This window comes from Chiloscyllium plagiosum, unplaced genomic scaffold (assembly GCF_037043375.1).
Source record: "Chiloscyllium plagiosum isolate Xiang-an unplaced genomic scaffold, Cpla_swu_hap1 HiC_scaffold_5, whole genome shotgun sequence".
NCBI classification, from domain to species: Eukaryota; Metazoa; Chordata; class Chondrichthyes; order Orectolobiformes; family Hemiscylliidae; genus Chiloscyllium; species Chiloscyllium plagiosum.
The window spans coordinates 12,634,145-12,660,050 of record NW_028270143.1 but is presented as its reverse complement, the minus strand read 5'-3'; the positions used below and the strand labels follow the sequence as shown (position 1 = coordinate 12,660,050).

Here is a 25,906-nt window from a genome sequence, read left to right as displayed (position 1 = left end):
TCAGATAAAGACGGTGAATTATTTTAGAAGAAAAACTGGAATTCACATTTAAATACCATAACATAAACACATTTGCAATCATAAAGTTGCAGGCCATCATTTGTGAAACCTGAGGACAAATTATTTCCTCTCATACAAAATAAGCCACCCTGAGGCATCAAATCCGGAGAAAAAGCTCAAAAATGGCATGAAATGCTGTTTTTATGAACAGTGTGGTTTTTGGTCTTTTTCATAGTCAGATCACACGACCTGTATTCTTACATATAAGCAATTAGTTCCTTATGCAAAAACAAGCTATAGAAGAAAATCAACCACAAATAATCTAATCCAATAATGTCTGAGCACATAAAACACTTAATTTGAGTTAAATTGAATGTTTGTAAAGTATAAGACTAACATTTTTAAAAAATGTTTAAAATCCACAACAATTCTTCTCCATGCTGGACTTATCCAGTTATCCATCCATTTAGCTTGGTACTTTGAATCACCCCATCATAGAGCACAGAGGCCAGTTTTGGATAAAATCCTTAATTGGCCACATCCTATCATCTGTAAACATGAGGTTATGCAAGAAAGGTCTCCAGAATAGATAGAACACATTTTAACATTACCTGCTCAATTTGATTGATCCACACTTTCATACATGCTTCAATCTTTTCCAAAGCTTCAGTGCTATTGGCTACAGCCAAATAATCTGATGGGCCTTTAATGAGCCTCAAATCAAAGGTCTCACATTCTTTCAAATTCACCTACAGTCCAAAAAATAAATAACATTTTAGAAAGACAGAAAAACAAGTTATTGTATGGCTGTGAATTTAATCAGTGCTAATCTGAAAGAGTGTAAATTCAATCCATTATTGTCATAACTCAGGCTGAAAGAGCAACATTCAGTTACAAAAGTAACTTTAATAAAGATTTCAGAAAGTTTGAATGGATTACATGTGCTATTTAACTTTGAAACCGAAGGTCAGGAGATTCTCTATGAAGAATGCCAGCCTCTCATGCTGATCATTTCACCGTACCCTATAATCCTTGAAACTCAGGATTCAACCTAACATCCAAATGCTTCACATCACCTCACACACCCATCAATGCTGCCAGCCTTATTCCCATCTCTCAATATCTCCACATACACTTCACTATTCAGCTATGACAGGCACATCACCCAAACAGAGTATTATACATCCATTAACATTCTGACCTCTTCCTTAAAGCAGAAGGTAGATTGGAGGACAGAACAGAATCAGACAAGAATGTCCACATCTACTAAAATCATGCAGAGGAGATGGTTCATTGGTCAAGAAGACAATAATGCTGAGAACACAAAGCAATGCAGTATTTTACTGTTTCATCCATCACTTAAACCTCAGTTCACCCTCAGTCTGTTATGTAGCAAGATAAGCAAGCTGCTGATGAGGAGATCTGGGGCCTCTGGCTTCCAACCCCATACACCATTCCTCACACCAAACTTTCTCTTCACTCAAGGGTGCATTCACAGATGAGGTCAGAGAACTCACAAGAAGATGAGCATTGAATGGTAAGCACACTAACATTGTCTGTACTGTCATTCCTCATCTTAACAAAACAGGGCATTCCACTCCATCAGCAACCATGTGGAACCCACCAGGCCACAGCATCTGTTGGCCAATATCAATTTCCATTACAGCACAAACATCTTCCATTCTGTATCAAAGATTCAGTGCCACTATGGAAATGTAGACTGTTGCACTCATGGTTCTGGATATTGTCATGGAGCAGACCAAACCCCCTTTAAATATATCAAGGTGATAGTCTGGACCCTAACTTTTATCCTATTTAAAGGCAAATGTAAGGTGCTGTGTTCCAGATATAATTCAATTAATCACACTACTCAGCTTTAAGCAAAACACACTTTATTCTTACACCCAGTTAAAAAGATACAAAAAGAAAGACGAATTGGTATAACATTTAATTCTATTGGAAAGTGTAGTATATTAATAGATTATTTAACTACCAAACAGCATATGTGCCAATATAGTAACATCCCATCACCACACCCTTGGCAAAAGCAAAGTCAGTAAATTAGATTGTCTCACATGCAATGTTTCTCCAGTCCAGGAGAAAAGAATATCAAGAGAAAATTCTGGCAAAGAGAAAGAACTCCAGCTTTTTTCTGTGGCTGAAGATGTCTAACAGCTTCCACTACCAACATCAAAACCCCAAAGAATGAAAGCTAAACTAAAACCCTGGTCCTTTGGGAGCCTGACTCCACCCATTCATACTGCATCTATTGTTTTAACTTTTGAAAAAAAAAGGAGCCTCACAAGCTGATTGCCTTATTGGTTTGGAAGAGACAACTCAGCACCTCTAACTCCAAACCTCTCCTCAAAAAAAAGGACAAAATACGTCCCTTAAAGTCATTGTATCGTCACAATATCTCTAACAATCCAAAGGGGTTTCCACAGTATCAAAGTAACCCATGAGTCTGTTGGCAAAAATACAGTAGATTTGCTGAGGCACTGCCCCAAGATAGTGGCAGTGGCTCTGTGAAGCACAAATCTGCTGTTCACTTTCAGGAAAACATTATTTGTACTCTCAATCCTGCCACTCTGGATGCAACTTAGACTGCTGCAGCCCAGGCCTACATGCGTCATCTGAAGATAAACCTTATAGGTGTAGAGCTACTTGAGATTACCTTCCAACATCATCTACACTCTTCTGAATTAGAAATCAACAGCCTTCCATCACCTATATTGCAGCCACTGGTGAAACACGACTTCAGAGCTCTAAGAGTCAAAGAATGACAAGAAGACAGCATTCAGAGTGACCAAAGGGAGATTAGTTTAACATTATACGCATTATGTCATGAATGAATTTATAAATTTAGATTGTCAGTAAGACCTATTCCTTCATAACAGCCAGGTTGCCGAGCATGAAGTGCATTGTCACAAATGCTAATAAACACATATCTGAGCAATGCAGAGCTTCTCCAGAGTTTTTCAAGCTATGGCAGCATTACTTGAGGATGCAAATGCAGTGTTCAATAACGTTTTTTGTGACAGTACGGCTCTCATTTTATGCCTATTATCTAAACTTTCACATATTTCAAACCAAATTTATCAGCCAATGTTAATATTGGCTCTTGTCATTCTGTAGCTAACCTGTAACTTGCTGTGTTATTTCAAACATAGGTGTCACAGAGGACTGTGCAGAATGATCTGATCATGACTACTGCCAGGAGAACAGGCATTTGACTATGTGATATCCTCATTATATTTGCATGAGAGGCGTATATTAAAGGAGTAGAATCACTTTTGGCTCAGCAAAACATTGGAGTTCCCATTAGATGTGTAATGTGAAAAGAGAAAAAGGGATGTTGTCATAGTCAGAGTCATAGAGATGTACAGCACAGAAACAGACCCTTCAGTCCAACCCGTCCATGCCAACCAGATATCCCAAGCCAATCTAGTCCCACCTGCCAGCACCCGGCCCATATCCCTCCAGACCTTTCCTATTCATATACCCATCCAAATGCCTTTTAATTGTTGCAATCGTACTAGCTTCCACCACTTCCTCTGGTGACCTGTGCAAACCCCTGTGTTCACTTTCACATTTGTTTCTGGAGAGGAAAGGATATGGAGTCTTTTTTATGTGTTATGCAGTGCCTCAGTGACCCTCTTCAGCAGTAGGCCCCCACTACATGTATGAAAAGTAGGAGCAACTGTCACCTTGACAGCCAAAGGCAATATGATCCTTGCTCTACTTTGAGGTTTCAGGTGTCACTGCATAAGTTGACAGACTTCAATCAGTGCTGCTTTAGTGAAGAAGTCTCAAGCAATAGTCCTCACTGTCATTAAACTGCTCCCAAAATACCCTTTGAAGAGCTAGTCTCCTGCTATGAACAGGGATGGGGGGCATTAGTTTAATGCTGTTTAATGCTTGTTCAACTGTATGGGGTTAAGACAGGGCATAAGCTGGGGTGCGGTATTCAAAAATGACAGCGTTAATATTAAATCAGCATTGGAAAAACTGACTGAATCATAATCTGCCTACTCTGCACATCACTGGTGGCTGTTTAGGTGTGTGTGCACAGGCCCCTTTATAGTATAAAGAACTTCACTACTTCTTTGAGCTCCAGGAGGTTAGGTGTCATAGCAAGAAAGCAGTGATACACAGCTCAATTTCTCCCTCTCTCTTGGACACAGAGGGGTATATCCACAAGGATACTTACTGAATTGAGCCTTCAGGCTGACCAAGCCTCATATGAATGGTGTATGCACTCTGTTGTAAAACAGAAACTAACTCATCATGACCCTAATGTTAGTTAAATGCTAACTTTACCTAATCCAATTCAACAGACATACAGGACTGAAGTTTCCTTTGCATTTCAGGAGCCCCATGTCAAAGTCAAATGGAAGCCCCAGCATGAATTTGTTGGCACTGAAAATGACACAAGGGAATTTCCAGAGATCTCGAAATTGGATGCCTTCAAGGTTGATTCAGGACGGTAGGTCAGTCCCAGAAACAGCCAATTCTGAGGGGCGGTTGCTCTGAAGACCTGGCAGCCTGTATGTTAGAATTGATACGACAGTTTGGGGATCAACAAGGAGCTTCAACATAAGTGACAGGTGCCCATGGAGTGGTTAAATTCAAAATGGACAAGCAGGCAAAGTCCTGGATCACAGGGAAAAGTTCTTGGATGAATTGCTGGGAATGTCAAGGCTGTGCTTCTCACTTGTAGCCCCATTTTTGGGGAATGGGAGTCTCTGACACCAAATGTTCCCAGGAGCTAACGGCCACTATATGCAATAGGATCTGCTTCATCACCAGCAATACAGCGGAGGACCATTCGAATTCATCTCTGATTGGGGTCTTGAATTCACCAATTGTAAACCAACCTCCATTGGAGGGCCTGATTCAAGTGTTACCTGTTTCAGAGACATTTCATAACATGTATTAACAGGTTAATTCAAAATATCTATACCCATCTCTCATTAGTGACAGGCAAACTGTCTCCCTGCCCACCCCTCAAAACTCCCCGAATAACAGGAATGCTTTGGGAAACTGCTGCTTCTCTCAAAGCTGCAAAATTATTCCAGGAATGACTGAAAAATTGCCAAATATATTGTAATGTGTGCTCAAGGAAGGATGAAGTAGATAGAACCACAGTCCCTCTTACATTTATCAACCTTCTTGGATGCAGCATTTAATTGTTAAGACTTGTAGGCAGAAGAGGACTTATTAAATATTTTAATGTGCAAATGAAATGTATGTTATAGCAATTGCTTACTTTCTCCATCAGGCTTTCCTGAGCACCAGACAGAATGCTCACAAACCCATCCAATGAGTTCAGGAAGTCTTGGCGTACACTACTGGCCTGAGGACTGCTCAGCTCTCCCCAACCATCATTCATCTTCTTCAAGGCAGGAACAAACACTTCTGACAGGAGTTGTTCAGCAGCTTTCAGCAATCCAACATCAGATGTATCAAGAACATTGAAGGTTACATCCTAAACAAATTATAGACAAAACGGAATTGCCTTCATCAACAATATTTTAATGGGTTATATATTTAGTTCAGTCCATTAACATAATAAACATAACATATAATTGTTTTGTTACATATTACTACTATCACAATGGATAGAATCTTCTACTCCCAATGAAGGCTGGAATGATATTTAATCTTGGTTGTAATGTACCTAAACCCTGCTGCCTTCCCATTATTGTGGGATAGTTCTGAACAGGAAGGCTCACGGTGGACCTTCCCACACAGCTGCCAATTGAAGCCCTTAAATGACAAATGAAGGACCAATTAAAGGCCACAAGTCATCATCACTGCCATTAACCCAGCTGCAAACAGGCCTATCACCATGCAGTGCTCATGAAAGCTGCTCCCCAATGTTCAACATGTCAGGTCATGGGGGGCCTCAAGCAAAGTCGACTAGTTTATATGACTGGAAGCCTGCCATCCAGTGAGGTTCTGCTGGGATCAGTGTTGGAGCCCTTGCTTGTGGTACATGTAAATAATTTAGACTTGAATGTAGGAGGCCTGATCAGTGAATTTGCGGATAAAATGAAAATTGGTACATTGGAAAACTGTGAGGAGGATAGCCTTAGATTACAGGAGCATATCGATGGAATGGTCAGATGGGCTGATCAGTGGCGAATTCAATCTGGATGATGTGAGGTGATGCACTCAATCAGAACAAACAAGGCCAGGGAATACATGATGAACAGTAGGACCCTGAGAAGCACAAAGGATCAGAGGGAATTGGTGTGAATGTCCACCGGTCCCTTAAGGTAGTGGAACAGATAGATACAGTAGTTTCAGAGGCATTGTGATACTTGCTTTTATTAGCCAACGTTTCGAGTTTAAGACCAGGGAGGTTACACTGGAACTGTATAAAACGTTGGATAGGCCACAGCAAGGGTATTGTGTGTAGTTCTGGAATCCACATTGTTGAATGGATGTGAATACACTAGACTGGGTGCAGAGGAGGTTTACCAGGATGTTGCCTGAGCTGGGAAGTTTTAGTTACGCACAGAGTATTAAACTGGCTTGTTTTCCTTGAAGCAAAAGAGACTGGAAGAGGGACATGATTGAGATGTATAAAACTGTGAGGGGCATATATAGGGTAGACATGAAGAAACTTTTCCCCTTGGTGGAGGGACCAATGACCAGGGGTCACAGATTTAAAGTAAAAGTCTAGAGGGAATGTTTTCACCCAGAGGGTGGTGGGAATTTGGTAGTCACTGCCTGTATAGGTAGTAAAGGGAGAAATTCTCATACCATTTAAGAATTTAGATGTACACTTGCAATATCAAGCAAACAATGCCATGGGCCAAGTGCTGGAAAGTGGGATTAAAACAGGTCGAATTTTGATCGTGCAGACTCGATAAGCCAAAGGGCATTTTTCTATGCTGCAGAATCTATGACTCTTTGAATCTCTGGCTAAAGAAATGAACATCAGGAAGTCAATGTCCCTACCCTTGCTTCCAGCCATCAAGACCCCTCTCTATGACCCCCAACCCGAGAAACCAAACCCCACCCTCCCAATCGCTTGACTTTGTCCTGATCTTTTCTGAGCCTGAGGCCCAATGGTGGTTTCATTGCTTTTTGTTTGGTTTATGGCTCAGATAGCCTTTGTTGGAATAAGGAGTCTGGGTCTCATGCCAATTCTCCAACCAGTAGGCAAGTCCTCAGACACCTCAAGAAGAGTGCAGATAGACAACAAATCCAAATTCATCCTATTCCCCCAGTACAGAGGAAATCTGCATGGACCTATGCAGGCATGGACTATTTTGACAATACTGGCATTAGTTGCTTCAAGACTTACAAAATTGAAGGCACATATTTTTTACAAATTGACTTTTATGTTATAACTTTATTCTAATGATTTGTCATCTACTTTTGGAGAAAATGTTTTGATTGAATTTGCTTCAATTACGATCCTACTAAAAATTCCTGTAATGTCTAGTTAATCCAAAAACTGCTTCAGTGCATAAATCAATGAGGCTTTTTAGCCAGGCCAAGCTGAAATTTTGCACATTCTGCATCTAATAGATATGTCTCCTTAATATTAGGGATGCTTTTCTGGCCAATATTAAAGGACTTAAATTATTCACTGCCTTCCACTAACAATGAATTTACAGTCCAGTAACATTCATCAATGATTTCATGAAAAGGTATGCATTCAGAAGATTTATTTTTGCCTTCTTTAATCTCTGTGCTCTATCACCATTTATGATTCCAATGTTCAGATCTTGAATGGTGATCTAAGCACTTGCTCTGTTTGTGCCTGTGTCACAAGTACACATCATCACTGAACTTCAGGCAGGTACTATAAGACAAAGTACTTTGTCAGCATGCACGAGTTATATTTGTCACATGAACCAAGAACCACATCATTATTTTCTTAGATAGCAATGACTTCAGCTTTGATACTTCAAATCCAGGGTGACCATGCCCCTCTCTCCCCACAATGTCATCCAAGGATTTCACAAAGACTACTGGTTTTTGTTTACTTTTTACAGAGAAGCTGTGGTTTTCGATCTCCTGAATCAGGGGTATATTTTCCCACATGTTGTTGTTTCAGATTGCAGATTTGCAGTTCAGCAGTAGAACCCACTTGGCTTCTTCTCACCTGTTACTGGGATGAAGCACCATATTCCCCTTTCTCCACACTATGGAAGCATTGAGCTTTGTAAGATCACAATGTAAAGTGGTAGTGCTTCATTCATCAACATCTTTATTCTTAAGCACTTGTTTGAAAAGTACTGGAAAGGCATTAACTGTCAAGAAAGTATTGGTTTGTAGGATGCAAGCAATGCTCCTATTATCATCTGATTTAAGTTTGTGAGTAACTAGTTCAACAACGGATCCTTTTTGCTTTATTTCATATATGGCACTAGGCCGAAGTACAGTCAGCCCTTTTGTCCATTGCACTTTGTACCTGATCTGCTAATTTTACAATGCAGGATAGAAGGATCATCCTCTTGACTTTCTTCATCCTTAAGCTTTTGGTTGAAGGTCATAGGTAAAGGTTACAACTATCAAGTGAGCTCTTGACTGTGCATTACCAGCATCAGAAGTGTAGTAGTCACTGTCACATTTTCTTGAGTAGATTAATTGCCAGGTTGGGTAAAGTGCCATCCTAGTACAGTTCATATTTGCATATGGTTTGATATCTGCCCCAACCTTTGGTCACATTGTATAAGACTGATCTAGCCTTGCAACATTTTGCTTGATTTTCATTCTTGATTTTCAATTTGTCAGAGATCTTTTCCATACTTTCCAAATCACAATTAAAAGTAATGACATGCTTCTTTAGAATTTGTGACAGATCAGTCTCAGAATCTGATGAACAATTTAGTTCAGCCCAGTTGAATTTGATTTTCTCCATTCACATTCTTTCCAATAAAACTGGAAAGTTTCCTTTGACAACACAAGGGACAAATCCTCAGACTGATCTTATAACTGAATATTGACATTATTACAACGTTGAAAAAGTACCATTTTACCTATGTTCTTTGGACAATTTCTACTTTTTGTTAAAAAAAAAATGTTTTTCTCGTCAACCTGTTCAGAGATGTTACTCTACACCTCTGGAGCAAGTGGGACTGGAACGCAGCCCCCTCCCCTGGTCCAGTGGTATGGACACTACCACTGTGCCACATGAGCCCGAGGACAAATTTTAAGGGTTGCAGCATCATGTGGCTGAACTGCTTCTGATACACACTTTCAGGCATCAATGAAATACCTCCATTCTTCCCAGTTTGCCTTTCAGTAAGGGAGTGACACCATACCACTTGGTGTTGCCAGTAACAGACAGTGTATTTGATAACAGCTCCTCTTCACCCTTTTTGCACTGGGTCGCTTTTCTTCTCACTGTATGGTTTCTATGTTTTGGCTGTACATTGTTAATGTTTCTTCCTCAAACACAGCCATTGACTGTGCCCTTTGTAGTAAATGAAACAAGGTCAGCCAGTTGGATCTCATAGAATATGAGTTCACTGATTGGACCAGGTTAACATCCCAATCAGGACGTCCTGGCTGACAGTTATGAACATGTGTGTGTGGAGTGCATTATTTCTCCCTCCAACTCTATTTTGATTTAGTCCCTACCCTCCCCCTCACTGTTTTGATCACACAGCACTGTCCTTTGATGTGAAGGGCAGTGTTTGTCACTGGCCACCTGGGTGTTTTCCTATCTTCCTGGTGGTGGAATTTGAATAAAGATTCGTGCACTTTGTGTCTTTCACTGTGTCTCACACCTGCACACACACACCATGGGTGCTGGGGAAAAAATAAGCACTACCGCACTTAGGTGGTAGTGTGGGGGGTAGAGAAAAAAAAAACAGAAGTAATTAATAATAAAAAAGGAAAGAAAAAAATAAACAGGGGGTCACCTGCACAAAACATAAACAGGAGTGTTGCATTATTTCTCCAAAAAAAAAATGAACATGTGTGTCAGGGGCTCTGTTCACTCCAGGAGCCAGCTCTGTGCTAGCTGGACCAGTGTCATCCACATTTAAATAGAAGGTGATTGGTGACAGGAGTCTGGCCTTTGTGGAGTTATTTAACCTATTTTGCTGCAGTTTCTGCATACAGCTTCTTCATACTGCAATTTGCTGTTGTGTGACCCTGCTTTTTCACACCAATGGCACTTTTGAGTCTGCATCGCTGCTTGTCTCTCAGCCACCATTTTGTGAACTCTCTCAGCCACCATTTTCGAAGGGTTCTGAAGAAGGATCACTGGTCCCAAAACATTAACTCTGCTTTCTCTCCACAAACACTGCCAGACCTACTGAGTTTTTCCAGCTATTTCTGATTTTGCTCACCATTATTCTGGTTGCATTATAGAATCTGAACCTTTCAGCAATCACCACGGTTTTGGTGAAAAATGGTTCAGTAGGATTCCTGTTATTTCTGCACAACTTTTGGAATCCAGCTTCTCTTGCTGTACCAGATTCCTCATAATACTCAAGGACCCAGGGATGACACTGTCTGCTGCAATTTTAATAGATTGAAAAAGACCACAGAAATGCTGTGTAGGAGTTGCAGCTCGCTATATTGTCATCATACAGTCCTTTGTACCAACTTTTCCCACCTTTATTTTTACAATGGGAAGGACCAACCATGAAAGATTTGGCACCTTGTTTCTTTCCATATAAAACAAACTATTCCTGAGGTTGCCTGATCCTTTCCAAACCTATAACCCTAACACATATTTCCCTCCATGTCGGATCGTCGTTATTCAATGGTCCCTCACCATGGTACATGTGGCAAGCTTCTTCTACCAGGCTCATCTCTTTTGTTCTGACGATCTGAGCTTTTTTTTTTGAGGAAGGGACAATGTGGCCAATACAATGGGCTGAATGATCTACTGCTGTGTCATCAGGGTTTATTTGGACATAGGTAAAAGGCTCACTGATGTGAGTTGTGCTGTTGTGTGGGAGAGGAACTGCGAAGAAGGTGGACAGATGGAAGAAGAAAGAGTGATGTGCTCAGGTTCATGTGGGGCATCATCCCTGGGTGAATTTTTTTTCCCCTCACGAACTGTACCTGATTCGATGCAGTGATGACGCTTTTGATTTCATTTCTTCTTTTCAACTACATGCCTCTGAGATCAGTAGTGAGATCCATGATTTTGCTTCTTTTCAACAAATTTTATACTCATGGCCAATTACCAAAGCTTTATTATATAAGGTGTCCACTCTGCAGACAGCAAGATTAAACTGACCTGTGGCCGATGTTGGACATCAGGTAACCAGACCCTTAAAAGGATAACCCACCAAAACTTGTGAAATACACAACATTGCTTATCTCTCTTTCTCTTCCTCCCTGGAGAACGGTCAATCTTCAAGCTATATTTATACCCTTCTCTCCTCCTGACAAACATATAACAACCAGCCACAAGTACTAATGATACTTGAATCTTGTATTTACAAGTGGTGTGCTCAGGATCATTTGTATTATGCACAAATTGTTTAGTAATAAACAAACATATCAACGGGATAATCTTTACTTGCAAAATTTCTGGAATCACATTATTGTATGTGCCTGTAGAATTAAAAATCATTCTCAAATTGTACATGATATCTGAAATGTCCATTAATGGTGTAGAAGTTATGGTTTTTAAATACACTCTTTAATTATTCAGTAGATAAATACATCATGTAATGTGGTGCTAACCAGAAAATCAGCTTGAGTGGTATGGTTTGAGGGATAAATATTAGCTAAGATTCCAGTGTAACACCCTCATTATTTTCAAATAATGTCACAGGATTTTCCTCATCCAATCGGAGAGAACAGATGGAATTTCAATACAATAGGTGCTCAAATCCCTGCAGCAGAGTTTGAACCCACAATCTTCTGAATTAGAGATGAGCGTGCTCCCATTGAACCAAGATTTACGATTTTACTTTCACACATGAAAAATACAGTCATGGCTGTGCAGTTGAAAAACTGATCTAAAACCTAGAACCATATCAAAGCATAATTCGCCATCTTTTAAGAGAAGAAAAGAGAAAGGTAACAGGAATTGGGAAAGTCAGGAAAGAGGGGGCTGACCTGTTGACATCCAGACAGAAAGTTTTGATGTAAACCATTTTTTTCAAGTCAAGACCAAGATCCCATGGGGTCCTAATGAAATTATTCAGCTTACTTTGGACCATATTGTATGCACTTCTGTGCATTCTCAATGCAATTAATTTAAAATTAATTCTTATGACTTCCTCAAGGATACATTACTATCATGTAGTATAATGTTATGAAATGAATATGTACCAAATGAGGCTTTCAAGCAGCAAAAGTATTGCCAGAATGCCTAGCATGTGCATCAGAAGGCTTGCTTTAGCCAGACTACTATCACACAGCGTACCCGTTTCCAGTGGAGTAATACACTTGCCCTTTCACAATGCTCTAATTCCAACTTTGAAGGGCATAAGTTGATACCCACAATTTGCTAAGCTGATATACAAATCATTGTTCACTGATAACAAGGAGACACTGCACATGTCAGGAATCTTGCCACACTAGAAGCAATAAAAATCACATGAACCATCTTCCATGGGCTCTTCTTTAGTGCTTCCAAGTAGCAGATTTAAAAACATCTCTGACCAAGTTTATGATCAATGTGTCTTCCTTAACAACGGTTAGTAAGGCAGGAAGCAGCAGTGGAATGGGACAGAATTGTCACCAAAGGATTAATATATTACCCAAGTATTCTAATTTGTAGTTTCTGAAATCTGTTCAATTTCTTACCTTGTGTACATTATCAATAGTGATTGCTTTGGAGGTATTAGATCGCAGAAAAATTATACAAACACCAGTGAGTGCCACATCTTTCCCCTCAGTCACAAATATTTTTGGTTTCTTGCCTCGCCCAGTATTCGGATTTGTTCCTGCTCCAAGAAGGCCTATGGGCCCTGGAAAAGAAGTTGACAATAAATTTATCAAAAGTATTCACTGACATCGATCACTTCTTGCCGTTTGTGATATTTCTGGACAGTAGCCTCAAATATGGACCCCTTACTAAAGAGAGAGTGTCCCAGACTAAAAACGCCCTCATCTCCAATCTGAGAATTTCCTGACCAGTGCAAATAAAGTCCATTTGGGATATGGACCTCAGTTTTAGGCTCACTCACATAGATCGCAAAATGCCTGAATTAACTTCTACTCATCTTACAAAGAAGGCAGTTGGGAATATTACAGAATGTCTTCTCAGGCTTTGATCACAACATTTTGCAGTGGGAAACCTATCCCAGCAATCACAACCTCCATCAGCTGGCAAATGCCTGAAAAGTACCCTTCATCCCAAAAGGACACAGCAGTAAACGTGCAAATGGCACATACTGATCCAACTTGCTTTGAACACTTCAAAATTGACCTCAAGTACATTCATTTTCAAGTTTTTTTTGTTTATTGGCTTTTCTCTTTAGGCTAACAAGGATACCAACCAGTACCTCATAGATGCAGTGATTTCCCATGACTTCACATATTTTGGCAGGGCAAGGTGCTGAACTTTCAAAGTAAATGAAAAGGTTTCTGGTGATCACCTAATTCACAATTATATTTTTTGACCATTAGAAAACATAAACATTCTCATTCCTGCCATCTGTGAGATGCAGAGTCTGAGACACAGATGAAATGAGATCAAGACACCAAACATAAAATTTACTACAATTCCTTAGAAATTCACAGACCAGTGTCTTTAAGCACATGACATTCCTCCATCAACAACAATGATACCAAGAGCCTATTTTCATGACGAAGCAGTAACAGGCTGACGTTCTCATCCCGGTCAACAAACCATTTGGTAATTGCTACAAACTTTCCTGTTTCAGTTGTGAGTCTGCTTGTAATGCACAAATCAGGGTCTTATTACACCATAATATTCTTCTTCCCAAAAACCTGTTGAAGTACCAATGCATTAGGTAGAGCATACATTCCTTAAATTTATAATGAGCAGAGAGTAGGCTAACCAATCCAAAAGAATTATAGCAAGCCACTCATCAAAATAGAAATGAATATCATAAGAATTTGTTTAGGGTGAGGAAAAGCATGAAATTCCATCCACCCAGAAACTTACTATTTTCTTCTTATTATTTCTAAACCGTTTATTGTAAAATTTCTCACACTAACCTCACACCTGACAGCAAAGTACCTGCAATCTCTCATTTTGTTTAATTCATTCATGGGATGTGGCATCACTGGGAAGGCCAGCATTATTGCCCATCTGTAATTACTTGTGAAAAGGTGGGGATGTGCTGCCTGCTTGAACCGCTACAATCCATCTGGTATGAAAATGCACACATTATTGCTACAAAACACATTTTCTTGTAATCTGTTTATTGACTGGACCTACCAGATGTACACAGGTGACAAGACAGGTAAATGGGTGGCGGCATGGTGGCTCAGTAGTTAGCACTGCTGCCTCACAGCGCCAGGGACCCAGATTCGATTCCAGCCTCAGGTGACTATTTGTGTGGAGTTTGCACATTCTCCCCCTGTCTTCATGGGTTTCCTCCAGGTGCTCCGGTTTCCTCCCAGAATCCAAAGATGTGTAAGTCAAGTGAATTGGCCCTGCTAAATTTCTCATAATGCTCCGGGCTGTGTTGGTTAGGTGCATTAGTCAGTGTTAAATGTAGAGTAATAGGGTAGGGGAATGGGTCTGGGTGGGTTACTCTTCAGAGGGTCGGTGTGGACCTGTTGGGCCAAATGGCCCGTTTCCACACAGTAGGGATTCTATGATACTATGAAAGATCTAGAGTGTGTCAGGAAATACTTCTAAGAGCAGTATGTTACTGAACTTGCCCAGGAACAAACTATTTTAAATCTAGCAATGTGCGCTACGGTAGCTTTAACAATATTCTTGCGGTTAAGTGTCCCCCGAGGAGGGTGATATTGTATCATAGCAGAATTTCAAATTCAGGTTTAGGAACAGCAACTTGATGAGAAAGATGAACCACTAGAATTAACAAAGGCAGTCAAGGAGTATCTAAACAAAAGCTAATTCATACAAAGTGGCGAAAATTAGTGGTAAACTAGAGGATTGGGAACTTTAGGCACATCAAGTAGTTCCACAACTGCATGTCAGTTATACACCATAGTCTGGTTTTTGAGAAGTTTATTCTGTACCTCTGAGAACTTGAACAGGTGATAGCTTGGCAGGTTTCTTTTAGCTTGGCTTCCCATCAGGATCTCTGTCGACAATGGTAAACCCACAGAGCAGGTTTGCTTCAGGGATTAAAATCCTTTTTACCAGCCCATCCCTACTACACAGAGGGCAGTTAAGAGTCAACTACATTGCTTTTGGTCTGGAGTCATATACTGAGGCAGATTTCCTTCCCTAAAGGAAATTAATGAATTACATTTTCCCCCTATAATAATGAACAGTGGTTACATATTGCCATTAGGCTACATTTGTATTCCAGACTTTTTCATTGTGTTTAAACATCAGTATTAAGGAGGGATTTGAACTCATGTCCCTGGAACATTAGCTTGGGTTCTAAATTACTAGCCCAGTGATATTATCACTACACCAGCACAGTGAAGGTGTGGATATATAATTCCAAGTCACGATGGTGTGCGGCTTGGAGAGGACCTTGCAGGTCGTAGTGTATTTATGAATCGGCTGCCCTTGTCTTTCCACATGGTAGAGGTTAGAGGTAAGGAGAGTCTGAGCAAGTTGTTGCAGGTATCTTGAAAATGGTATATACTGCAGCAACAATGTGCTCATAGTGGAGAGAATGAATGTTTAACATGGTCAATAAGGCGAAAATCAAATAGCTGCTTTGTTCTAAAAATGTCTTCTTTGGTGTTGTTGGAGTTGCATTCATCCAGGCAAATGGAGAGTATTCCATCAAACCTGACTTTGCCTTGTCAGTTGTAGGCAGGTTTTGCGGTAAGTCAGGAGGTGAGTCACTCACTGCAATATTCCATCCTTTTGTAACCACAGTACCTAAATGACTGGTCCAGTCAATGATAACCTCCTCAATGATGATTATGGTGGGGTGGGGGGGGGGGGGGGGGGTGTTGTTTGGAATCTGCAGTGGTCAAAGAAAGTTGGTCAGATTCTCTGTGTTGGAGATGAGTCTTCACATGGCACTTAGGAGGAATGATGTTACTTGTCACCCCAAGCTTAAATGTTGCTCAGGTCTTGAGAATAAACAAACAAAACAATCACTGGCCAGGTGGGATTTGTCTTTTTTTTTGTGGGCAGGGCATATCTGGGCAACTTTTGACATTGTTGGGTGGGCCCTACTGTTTTAGTTGCAATGGAACAGCTTTTCATGATAAGGATAGCTAGTTCTGAAGTACCAGTATTCAACACTACAATCAGGATATTGTCATGGCCCATAGCTTTTACATCTCATGATTCAGCCTTTTCTTCATGCCAGGAAAAGTGTATCAAATTAGCTGTATAATTTACATTGCTGGAGAAGTAGTTGGAAGTCTATCATTCTATTCAAATTGCCTGAAGACTGTTATCTCTGATGCAAGGATTCTTATGAGGTAGCTGCTATGGATCACTTACTCAGCATTTCTGGCTGAAAATAGTTAGAAATATCACAGCTTTGACTTACACTATGACATAGAAAAAGTGAGGTGTGTAGATGCTGGAGGTCAGAGTCGAGAGCGTGGCACTGGAAAAGCACAGCAAAGTCAGGCAGCATCCGAGGGGCAGGAATCAAAATTTCGGGCATAAGCCCTTCATCAGGAATCAGCTCCTTCTGATGAAGGGCTTACGCCCGAAACATTGTTTCTTCTGCTCCTCGCATGCTGCCTGACATGCTGTGCTTTTCCAGCACCACACTCTCAACTTATACTAAGACTTGCTGCGCTCCCCAATCATTGGGGATCAGGATATTGTGGAACATCTTTCGCTTGTTAGTTGTTTAATTGTCCATTACCATTTACAAACATAACTGGCAAGAATGCAGACCTTTGATTTGATCAGTTTAATGTGTGATTACTTTGCTCGATTACATGCAGCTTTCACTGTTTCACGTGTAGGTAGTCCTTTGGTGTAGTTTCACCGGGTTGGCACCTCATTTTTAAGCTAGCCTTAGGTTCCTCACAGAATGATCTCCAGCATTCTTTACAAAACTAAGGTTGATCTCTGATCTTAATGCTATGCCAGAACAAGAGAAATTAAGCCGTTAGGTTATTAGTTGTGGCTAAACACAATCCTGCTACAACTGATGGTCCACACCTTATAAATGTCAGTTTTGTGTTGTTAGATCTATTCCAGATCTATCCCATTTAGCACGATGGTATTGGCTCACAACATAATGGAGCCTGTCCTCTGTGTGAAGACCAATCTTTTACCAAAACAGTCATGGCCAGATACATCAGTGATGGGTTAGCTGGTAAAGGTGAGGTCAATGGCAATTTTTCTTTCATCACCATGGATCCATTTGAGAATAAATGTCCTTCAGGACTTAGCTAGTTAAGTCAGCAGTGGTGCTATGACAAAGAGTCATGTTGACTTGAAAATGTCGCTTGCTTTCTCGCCATGGATGCTGCCTGACCCGCTGTGATGAAGACTTTTTTTTGTTTTCAGCTCAGATTCCAGCATCTGCAGTAATTTGCCCCTCTCAGCAAGGATATTTCCTGCTCATTACCACCAATCACCCTCTCTCGGCTGATGAATCAGTGCTCCTCCATGTTGAATTTCATTCAGAAGAAGAAATGAAGGTAGCACCATACGTTTCAATTGTGTGGCTCTTTTGTGATTTCTCCCAATGAGAAAGCACTCCAATACCATAAACTTATTTAAAATTTAGTCACCAGATGACAGAAGCCGGAATACCAGTTAAAACTGAAATTGTAAATTGATCCCTTCAAAAACATTTTCATGCTGTTAATAACCTGCTCTGCCAGTTGTGTTCATACTACATTTAATATACTACATGTTAAATTTCAAGTTCACAACAGTCAGAATGTATAAAAGCTATTTGATTCAAATAATTTATTTGCAGGAAAATAGTGAAACCATTTTGAGATTGAACTTAATGAAAATTGAGCAGCATATAAATGGAACAGGCGATCAATTTATAATCAACAATTTTGTGGTATCAACAAAGGTAAATATCATTCACATTGCACTGAATATCAATTATATTATCCTGCATGAGCAGGATTTTCTATGAAGTAAGTTTTAAAATGTGATAAGTTTTTGGATTAAATATCATGAGCAGGATTTCATGGTAACTTGCCAGGTAATTATCGGTGGTAAGGACCAGATGTTAGGATGAAAATGATTTGAATACAATTTTATCCAATGTAACAGCAGATTTCCTTCCATTATCTCTAACAGAAGGATAGTTTTAACAACTTAAAAATCTAACTATTTATTCAAAACCCAGATCGCGCACCAGCACAGCTGTCAGTGTCATTTTGACAACGATAATCCAGCAACCATCAAGGTTAAGTTTTCTGGTGCTAATTTAATTTGACAATTTACCAAAGTGAAATGTGAACTGCTAACATACTGGTTGCTACCCAATGCAATAAGCACAGCACTACATAAATGATGCATATAGCTGATCCACAGGATCTTCAGAGAGAGGGATATAATACTAAGCAGGACAACAGGGAATTGTAAAGTTTGATGCCTGTGTGAAAACAATACTTCTCAGTTGTACTAAAAACTCAACTACAATCATGTTTTCTGAACAAGAAAAAGCTCACGGTACCTTAACAAGTTTATCTCAGCAGCAACTGAATCATACAGATTAAAGATCCCTTGTTTACTTCCAGTTAGCTCTTTTCAACAGGGAAATGGTGGGTGGCCTCATCATTTCTGGCTTTGGAAGAGGAAAACTGACCTCTGTGATGATGCTGCTCCTTTAATAAAGTTAGGTTGTCCTTGGATTTTTTTCAGAGGGATTGTTAACACATAGATTCCAAAATGTCTGGGTTTACCTACTTGAAGAAACTTTTAAGTTTTTAAACAACACTTGTACAATGAAAGGGGAGTGGCCAGTTCTCTCAGCTCAGCTTTTCTCTGGTGTGGTTTAGTTTGTTTTTAGCAAGCAGTCTGGCTGTTGGAAGCTGCTGGTCAAAGCAGCAGCTACATGGAAAAAATACGTCCCATGCTGAATCTCTCTGCCATCTTTCTCTCTCCAGTAAGACCATGTGTTTGATTTTACCCTTTTTTTAACCAAGGGGTCTTTTTGGGAATTGTTGCAGGAATCTGGAACAGTATCATTAAGTTGGGATAGTCTGTTGGGTTTTTGGATAGGTTAAGTTATTCTGTATTCTGTTCTCTTTTGTGTTTCATGCGGTACTCTGCAAATAAATTCTGTTTTGTTTAAAACCGAAGGGTTTTCACCAGCTGCATCCTGGAATATCTACTTTACACCTGCTCAAAATAACTAGAAAAGATAAAGTCTGGGCTACCTTCTTGAAACATTTTGAGGGGGTCTGGCCTGGTCCTGAAGACCTATATTGCTGTTTCCACCCACTAGTAAAACAGTGTTCACACAGAGATGAATTATGAGAAAGTACAGAATTGGATTCAAATATACAGATGCCTCCAATGATCAAATATCCTGCTGATGTCACTGTCATAAATAACAACCACTAAAGACGCAATGTCAAGGGTCAACCAATGCAGTTGGAACTGTATCTCAGCAAAGAGATCACACATTGAGATGATAACAATGCAGAATTCATATGAACCATTATGTTAGACACTTTCAGTGAATTGAATAAGTACTCTAACTGTATTCAACTATCTGAAAGCTGTACAATGTCAAAAATGTCTTATTGAACACAACAATACATTCCAAAAACCCAATGCTAGGCAACAGCTGAACAACATTGTCACTTAGACAGCTTTTTCTGATAATGCATCTTGTTATCAGTGATACAAAAGAAAGAGTATGGAGAAATGCTTTCTAACTCTAAGTCACTCGGCTAAAATAATCAGGGATAGGATTAATTCACTTAATCTTTTACTTGTTTTTGTTACCTGTTTCAGCTGGCTCTATTTCTTGATAATAAAACAAGAGATGAGGAAGTCCTCCTGCAGCAAAAAATGAATCTACTCGTTCAATCTGTAACATTAAAAGAAGCCAAAGAGGCAAAAAATTGTAACTTGTAAATTAACGTGGAAGAACATTTTCTAAACTAGATATTCTCAAATGTAATTTAGTAAATGGAAATCACATTAATTTCAAAAACCAAAAGCACTTTAAGGAAATTGAAAACAGCATTTATTCTATTAGTGATTTTGACCACAGCAAATTGTGCAATTCCTCTTCACATTTGTCAAGTAACAAAGAAAGAACTGCAATATGCATAGCTTTTCACAGCCTCAAAAGTTCTGAAGTGCTTGCAACCAAATGAAATATTTTGAAAAGCATTGTGGAAAATGTGGCAATCAATCCAAACAGAGGATCATTCTATAAACAGCAATGAAACAAATCACTAGATAATCTTTTAGTGATATTGAGTGAAGGTTAAATATTTGCCAAGAGACTGGGGAAAACTCACAGCTTTTATATGAGATTTTTCTTTTACTTGAGGTGGGGCCACTGATGACAGCTCATCCAAAAGACATCACCTCCAACAATGCATTACACTTTCAAAATAGCACTGAATTCGAACCAAAATTATACTCTCAAATTTTTGCAATGTGACTTTGATCCCTCTCTGCCTGATGTAAAGGTAAAAGTGACACCTACTGAGCCAAAGCTGACACATTTGTAATGTGCACTGTAGATAATACCTTGGCAGAACAGATCATCCATATTTTGAAGAAAGCACCCCATGTTTGTTTATCTACTGTCCTCAGCAGTAGGCAGCATCAGCGCTGTAATTCAGTCAAGCACATTTGACTGACACAAAAAACGAAATTAATTTAACTTTTGAGTCACAAGCTCATAATGCATTCTTGGCAAACAGCTCAGATATCCATTAGACTGTTAACAGAGCTGAGCCCACAGAAAAACAATGTTGATTGACAGGTCTATAATTTATGCATTGATTTCACAATGTTTATTTACACAAGTTGAACATGTTTGCAGTTTTAGCTGTTGATAGTTTAAATGGTTTGGATGATTGTAACTTTCAATGGGTTATAGTAAAAGGGGGTTTCTTAGGAAATTGAAAACATCTCAATGAATGAGAGCTAATCTCAAAAAGCTTTCTTTCACACATTCTATTTTCACTATAGGGGTTGGTGGTTCTATATAGTGTATATTCTATGAATGAACATAGAAGTACTATAGTAATGACATGGGGGCATGAAGGGCTAAAGGGTGGGTGAAGGGTCATAACTTGGCATGAGGGGTGAAAGAGCTTAGGAGGAAGTGGGTTACTTGGAGTGCAGCATAGCTTAACCCGAAGGGTATTAGGGGTGATAATGATGAGTGAAGAACTGAGATGCCATGAGCATGAGGTTCCATGGGATCATGTGAGAGCATTGCTAGGCATGGGGGGATTCGTAAGACATCTTGCACTTACATGTCAGGAGGTTTCCTCATGCAGACCATGGTTCATAAAACTGAGAAGATGTCGTGAACCTTGTCTCTTTGAAAAGCTAGCCTGACACCATAAACTTACAAGTGAGGAACTAGAGTAGGCCACTTCTCTAGTTCAAGCCTGCTCTGCCACTCAATAAGATCATAGCTGATCGATTTTAACCTCAACTGTACATTTCTGCATACCCCCGATAATCTTTTATCCCCTTGGCATTCAGGAATCTACCTGCTTCTGCCTTAAAAACATTTTAAGATTCTGCATCATTGCCTTTCAAGGGTATTCCAAAAACTCACAACCCTCTCAGAGAAAAATGCTTCCTCAACTGTGTCTTAAATGCACCATGTCCTCCAGTTCTGATTGACATAGCAGAAACATCCTTTCCTCATCCACCCAGTCAGGTCCAATCAGGACCTTGTAAAGTTGCAATTAAAGCACCGCTGACCCTTCTAAACTCCATAAGATACAGGCCTGCCTTTCTGCAGAAGGTAAACCAAGTTTGGTCTTGTAAACGTTCTCTGAACTATTTCTAAGGTGTTATCATCTTTCTGCAAGTACAGTGACGAGTATTGTACATAGTAATCCAGATGTAGCCTCACCTGTGCCCTATAAAACTGAAGAATAACCTCTCCATTCTTGCATTCAATTTCACTCTCAATAAAACTATTTGTTTTCTGATTAATTTCTGTACCTGCATGCTATCTTTCACAATTACTGCACTAGGACACAAATTGCTCTGCATCTCAGAACTCAGCAAACACTCAGCATTAAATGCATGTTTCTTTTAAAGTCTTACTGCTAAAGTGGACATTTCCATACTTTCCCACATTATACTCTTTGTCAGATCTTTGCCCACTCACTTAATCTATCTATATCATTTTCAAGACTTATTATGTCTTCTTCACAATTCATTTTCCTAACCACCTTCGTGCCATCAGGAAATTCAGCTACCATACCTTTGGTTCCTTCCTTCATATCATTTACATAAATTGTAAGGAGTTCCAGCCCCAGCACTGACTCATGTGGCACACTACTTGTGAGACCTGCCTGCTTGAAAAAGACCTATTTATTCCCAGTTTCTGCTTCCTGATCTTCAACCAACCTTCTACAATGCCAATGTGTTACCCTCAAAGAACAAAGAAAATTACAGCACAGGAACAGGCCCTTCGGCCCCTCCAAGCTTGCGCCGATCATCATCACAAGCCTTTATTTTCAACAATAACTTTGATATAGCACTTTATCAAATCCCATTGGAAACCTAAGTACCATACATCAACTGGTTCCCCTTTATCCAGTGCACAGATCACTCCTTCAAAAGGTAGGACACCAAGTTGTCCTGATGGCCACTTTCACTCTTGCATGGGGTGCATGAAAATCCAGACATGCAAATCTACAATGGAAGCTGAAGTGAAAATGATAGAATTCACATCCGATATCCAAAATCTAATAGCCTTGGACTATGCTGGAATTTCAATTTTCTCAGAGTTTGGATTACCTGTTTAAATCATACAAAACTTACTTCCCGTGGACAAAACCAAGTTGGGTCTGCCCGATTACCTTGAACTTATCCAAATGCTGCTTTATGACATCTTTAATAATAGCTTCTAACATTTTTCTTATGTCAGTTGTTAAGCTAATTGGTCTGTAGTTTCCTATTCTCTGCCTCCCTCCCTTCTTGAATAAAAGTTTCATTAGCTATTTTCCAACTTAAAGTAACTTTCCCTGACTCTAATGTTTAAGAATATTAAAACCAACATACCAACAATCACACTGGCTACTTCCTATAAGACCCTCAGATGAAATCTATCAGGACTCGGGCACTTGTCATTTTGCAGTTTCAATATTTTACTCAGTAAAGGTAAAGATAAATTTGCCAAAGTCTTACCACATCATAGAGCTGTTCTCACATTAGACAGAAACGACTGGTGGTGGTTTAACTTGAGGGTCTCCATTTCTTAGGTAGGGGGTAAAGGTCGAAAAGAAGAGTCCATCAGGGTAACCTCAGCCATTGAGGAAATTTACTCAGAACTAGCTCTCCGTGATCGTCATTGTCTTGCGATCTCCACTTCTTTCAATTCCTGATTTATAGCTATTTCTGGTGTGTTACCTACAAACTGTTTAATGAAGATCAATACAAAATTTGTATTCAATTCACCTGCCAACTGCTTTCCTCTATTCCTGGTGTGCCAGGGTCATTTCGATAGGACCAACAGTTACTTGGTTAACTCTTTCCTTTAAATATCTGAAAACAATTTTCCCATTTGGTCTTATATTTTAGGTAATATTCTCTCATACTCTAATTTTCTCTGCTTCTTAATCTTTTGGAATTCTTTCCAACTTTTCTTATATTCTACCTAATTTTCTGACCTTCTACCTGTCTTTGACTTTTTAGTTAACCACAGCTAGTGGGCCTGACCCATTTTATGGAATGTATCTATTTTTCACTTTCAGGAATATCTCTTCAAATGTTTGCCTCTGCAATTCTACTGATCTATCCCTAATCTCCATTGTCAATTAATTCACTTTTCATAGCTCTGCTTTCATGCGCTCATAACTGCACTTTTTAAACTCAAAAGTAGTGGTCTTGGACACACAATTTTCTTCTTTAAACTATATGTAAAATTCAATCATATTAAGATCACTGCTATCCAGGAGTGCTTTCATTATGAGGTCAGTCATTAATCCTATCTTGTTGAACAAAGTCAAGTCTAATATAGCTTGATCTCTGGTTGGTGCCACAGGATGCTGGTCTAAGAAACTATCCCAAAACATTCAATGAATTCCTCATTGAAACTATCTTTTCCCAGCTGTTTTTCCATCTATATGTAGGTGTAGATCAAAATCTACGATAATCGCTGTACTCTTTTAGCAAGCTCCTATTATTTCTTCCTTGATACCCTGCTCCAGAATTTCATTACTGTTAAGGGGCCTGTACACAACAATGAAAATTGCAGAGGACTAGGATGTGCCTATCCATGCAATAGAGTCAGTCGGATCAGAAGTGAATGGTGCATACTCACAACCCAAATCGGTAGCACAGTGGTTAGCACTGCTGCCTCACAGCGCCAGAGACCTGGGTTCAATTCTCGCCTCAGACGACTGACTGTGTGGAGTTTGCACGTTTTCCCCGTGTCTGCGTGGGTTTCCTCCGGGTGCTCCGGTTTCCTCCCACAGTCCAAAGATGTGCAGGTCAGGTGAATTGGACATGCTAAATTGCCCATAGTGTTAGGTAAGGGGTAGATGTAGGGGTCTGGGTGGGTTGCGCTTCGGTGGGTCGGTGTGGACTTGTTGGGCCGAAGGGCCTGTTTCCACACTGTAATGTAATCTAGTAAATCAGCCCACACTGGTGCAAATGAGGAACACTAGGAATGATGTGGGAACCACAGAATCAGGTCCTGACTCCTGCATGGAGTGCATGAAAATCCAGGCATGAAATCTACAATGGAATTTAGAGCAAAAATGATAGAATATATGTCTGGCATTCAAAATCAGGGCAAAGACCATGCTGGAGGTTGAATTTTCCTGGATTTTGGATAACCTCTTAAATCATACATTTTCATCACGGTGAGGCTATAGCAAGAAATAAAAGTGGTCGAGGTCATAACAACTTTGATTCGTTCATCACTGAACTCTTTCAGCACTTTCCCCTAGTCCCAACTATAAGTATTATGGTATTCTTTCATCTTACTGTTGATACAAGATTGACAAAAATAAGTTTTTACAAGTAAAGCTGAACAACAGGTACAAAAGATGGGATATTCCAGTCCCTGAGATGGTTAGGCTATATCGTCAGCAGGTAGTGACAGCCCATTTGCAAGCATTTGCTTTCTCACTATGTGTTTGGAAGACTGTGACTGCAGTTTATGAACAATGGTATATTGCTAAACTGGTGCTTTCAGTAGTCAGGTTGAATGCTGTGAAAGGTATCCACTCTGTGATCAAGGTTATTGTTGTTTGTCATAACATAAATTTGGCAAGCATAATGACATATTAACCAAACAGCTGGCACCTATGTTCAAGAAAACTCAAAGGTGCCCAATTTTTCAATGGGTCCCTCACTCCATGTATAAAGGGATGGTCAGTCAGTGATGAGGGCTATTTCCTCAAAGTCTGGCTCATGCGACCCATCAGGAAACCACACATGAACAAAGGGGAGAGGCAGATGCTGCATATACCTCCACATGGGGCCACTGTAGAGCACACCATAGAGCTCCTTTATATGGGATCCAGATTCCTAGGTTCAGTCAGCTAGTGTAATATAGCATACTCCAGACAGAGGTTTTTTTTTTGTTTTATATTTATTCACAGAATGTAAATGCCACTGACTAGACCAGCATTTATTGCCCAATCCTATTGTCCTTGAAAAGGTGCTGGTGAGGTGCCTTTTGAACCACTGCGGTTTGAACCACTGCAGGTGCTGTTCGGGAAG

The 25,906-nt window shown here is 39.9% G+C and overlaps 1 protein-coding gene across 2 annotated transcripts in view; it reads right to left on the bottom strand.

Moving 5' to 3' along the window:
- Nucleotides 1–25,906, bottom strand: part of dnah5 (dynein, axonemal, heavy chain 5) — a 343,383-nt gene that overhangs the window by 255,376 nt on the left and 62,101 nt on the right. The window contains exons 3-6 of one of the 2 annotated variants that reach the window (XM_043689617.2): nt 19,967–20,051; nt 12,748–12,911; nt 5,270–5,488; nt 612–749 (exon numbers count right to left, since the gene is read on the bottom strand). In XM_043689617.2, coding sequence (XP_043545552.2) covers nt 612–749; nt 5,270–5,488; nt 12,748–12,911; nt 19,967–20,051 — 606 coding nt within the window. The remainder of the gene's footprint in view (nt 1–611; nt 750–5,269; nt 5,489–12,747; nt 12,912–19,966; nt 20,052–25,906) is intronic. The other variant, XM_087987009.1, reaches the window with a different exon arrangement.